Raw genomic sequence first — 2,234 nt, forward strand, 5'->3', positions numbered from 1 at the left:
GTCCCTGCCCATGCAGGGGTGGGACTGGATGATCCCCAAGGTCCCTCCAACCCAACCCATCCCCAGATGCCACCACCAGAGCCCCCTCTGCTCTCCCAGGGCTGCTGTCCCTCCCTTCCCAGCCACTCACGTCCTGTGGGGCCTCAGCCTCTGGTCACTGTAGGGGATCAGAGCCACCAGCTCATTGACCTGCTCTGGGAAACCAAAGGCAGATGTTTATGAGTCCCAGAAGAAGACAAAAAAAACACTCAAAACACCCAAAAATCCAGGAACCAGCCTGTTTTTGGAGGGGTGGGAGCTGGGGATGCAGCACCTGCAGGGATGCAGCCCGTGCCCTGGCAGGTGGGGCAGGGGATGTTGTCCTGCCCTGGGAACTCCACGTAGGGAAACTTGGCCACCTCCTGCCCAGGGGGTTGGTTGCCCAAGGGACCATCATCCTCCTCCTCCTCTTCCTCAGGGTCCTGCCCCTGCCGGGGGGGGGCGCTGGGAGCCGGGGGGGTGAGCACAGAGCCCATGTGGAGCTGCAGGGGAGGATCCAGGGGGAGCTGGGAAGGAAAGCTCAGCATCAAACTCACGGTTCAACCCGGTGTTTCATGCACTGGGTGGAACTGGTCTGCACTGCACCAAACTGGTCTGCACTGCACCGAGTAGGTTTGCACTGCACTGCACTTGTCTGTGCTGAGCTGCTCTGCACTGGACTGAATATATTTGCACTGCACTGAGTAGGTTTGCACTGGCACTGATTTGCACTGGTTTGCACTGCACTAGACAGGCTTGCACTGCACTGCACGGCTTTGCACCACACAGGCAGGGTTTGCAGTGCACTGGACAAGTTGCCACTGCACTGCTTTGCACTGCACTGAGCAGGTTTGCACTGTAACTGGCTTGCACTGCACTGCACAGGTTGGCACTGCACTCTGTGCCTTTACATCACACGCAAGGGGGTTGCACGGCACTGCCTGGGGTTGCACTGCACTGCACCCACTGGCTCTGCACTGCACCCACTGGCTCTGCACTGCACGCACTGGCTCTGCACTGCACTGCACACCTTCTTCACCCCTCCCCACCTGTGTTTTTGCTGCACCAGCTGGGCTTGCATCCCCCCCAGCCCTGTTTGCACAGCACTGCACCCCAATAGAGGAGGGGACGGGACGCGTTGGCCCTGCCCTGCACCCACTGGCTCTGCACTGCACCCACTGGCTCTGCACTGCACCCGTTGGCTCTGCACTGCACCCACTGGCTCTGCACTGCACCCACTGGCTCTGCACTGCACTGCACCCCTTCTTCACCCCTCCCCACCTGTGTTTTTGCTGCACCAGCTGGGCTTGCATCCCCCCCAGCCCTGTTTGCACAGCACTGCACCCCAATAGAGGAGGGGACGGGACCCTCAGGGCCCCCCCGGACCCCTCCCGGCCCCCCGGGGGGGGGCCCTGGGGGTCCCATCCCCTCCCCAAAACTCACCACCTGGACACACTCCATGAGGGGCAGACGCACAGCCTGGTTGCCCGAGAGGCTGATGACACAAGCAGGGGTCTCTGGGGTCCCCTCCAGCAGAGCCATGACAGCTTCAACCCCCATCCGGCTGCCCTGTGGGGACAGGGACAGGGTTGGGGACAAGGACAGGGATGGGTGACACCCCCCCACTACCACCTTGGACCTCCCCCTTTTCTCCCCAGGGCTGAAGGGAGTTGCCTACTGGGATGTGGTTGAAGGTGGAGAACATCCCACCACGCTGGACCACCAGGATGGTGACCTGGGGGTTGTGTCTATCCCAGGTCAAGGACAGGGATGGGGACAGGGACATTATCCCCCCCCCTGCCCCCTCCCCTTTTCCCTCCTGGGTGGGAGGGATCTCCCTACCAGGCTGTGGTTGAAGGGGGAGGGTGTCCCCACCACGTTGGACGTGGCCCAGGATGGTGACCCAGGGCTTGTATCAATCCCAGGTCAGGGACAGGGATGGGGACAAGCACGGGGATGGGGACAAGGATGGGGACCCCCCTCTTGGACCCCCCTCTTTCCTCCCCAGGGCAGGATGGAGGTGCCTACCAGGATGCGGTCGAAGGCCGAGGGGGTCCCACCGCGCTGGACGTGGCCCAGGATGGTGACCCTGGTGTCGTATCCCAGACGTTTCACCACCAGCTGGAAGACAAGGACGAGGCTGGATCTGGCTGGAAAAGGTCTGGGAAGGGGGGGGAAGGGATATAAAAAAAAAGGGGGTGCCCCCCCCCCCCCCC

At 62.3% G+C, this 2,234-nt stretch overlaps 1 protein-coding gene across 1 annotated transcript in view; it reads right to left on the reverse strand.

The window, feature by feature from the left end:
- LOC104395706 (transmembrane protein 106C-like) overlaps nucleotides 1–2,179 on the reverse strand; it is a gene marked incomplete at its 5' end in the record, with an annotated part of 5,916 nt that extends 3,737 nt beyond the window's left edge. Inside the window, 4 exons of the mRNA XM_010005436.1 lie at nucleotides 131–194; nucleotides 314–521; nucleotides 1,462–1,587; nucleotides 2,047–2,179. Of these exons, the coding sequence (XP_010003738.1) occupies nucleotides 131–194; nucleotides 314–521; nucleotides 1,462–1,587; nucleotides 2,047–2,179 (531 nt within the window). The remainder of the gene's footprint in view (nucleotides 1–130; nucleotides 195–313; nucleotides 522–1,461; nucleotides 1,588–2,046) is intronic.
- Between the last annotated feature and the right edge of the window lie 55 nt (nucleotides 2,180–2,234).

This window comes from Chaetura pelagica, unplaced genomic scaffold (genome assembly GCF_000747805.2).
Source record: "Chaetura pelagica isolate M959 unplaced genomic scaffold, ChaPel_1.0 scaffold1529, whole genome shotgun sequence".
Lineage (NCBI taxonomy): Eukaryota > Metazoa > Chordata > Aves > Apodiformes > Apodidae > Chaetura > Chaetura pelagica.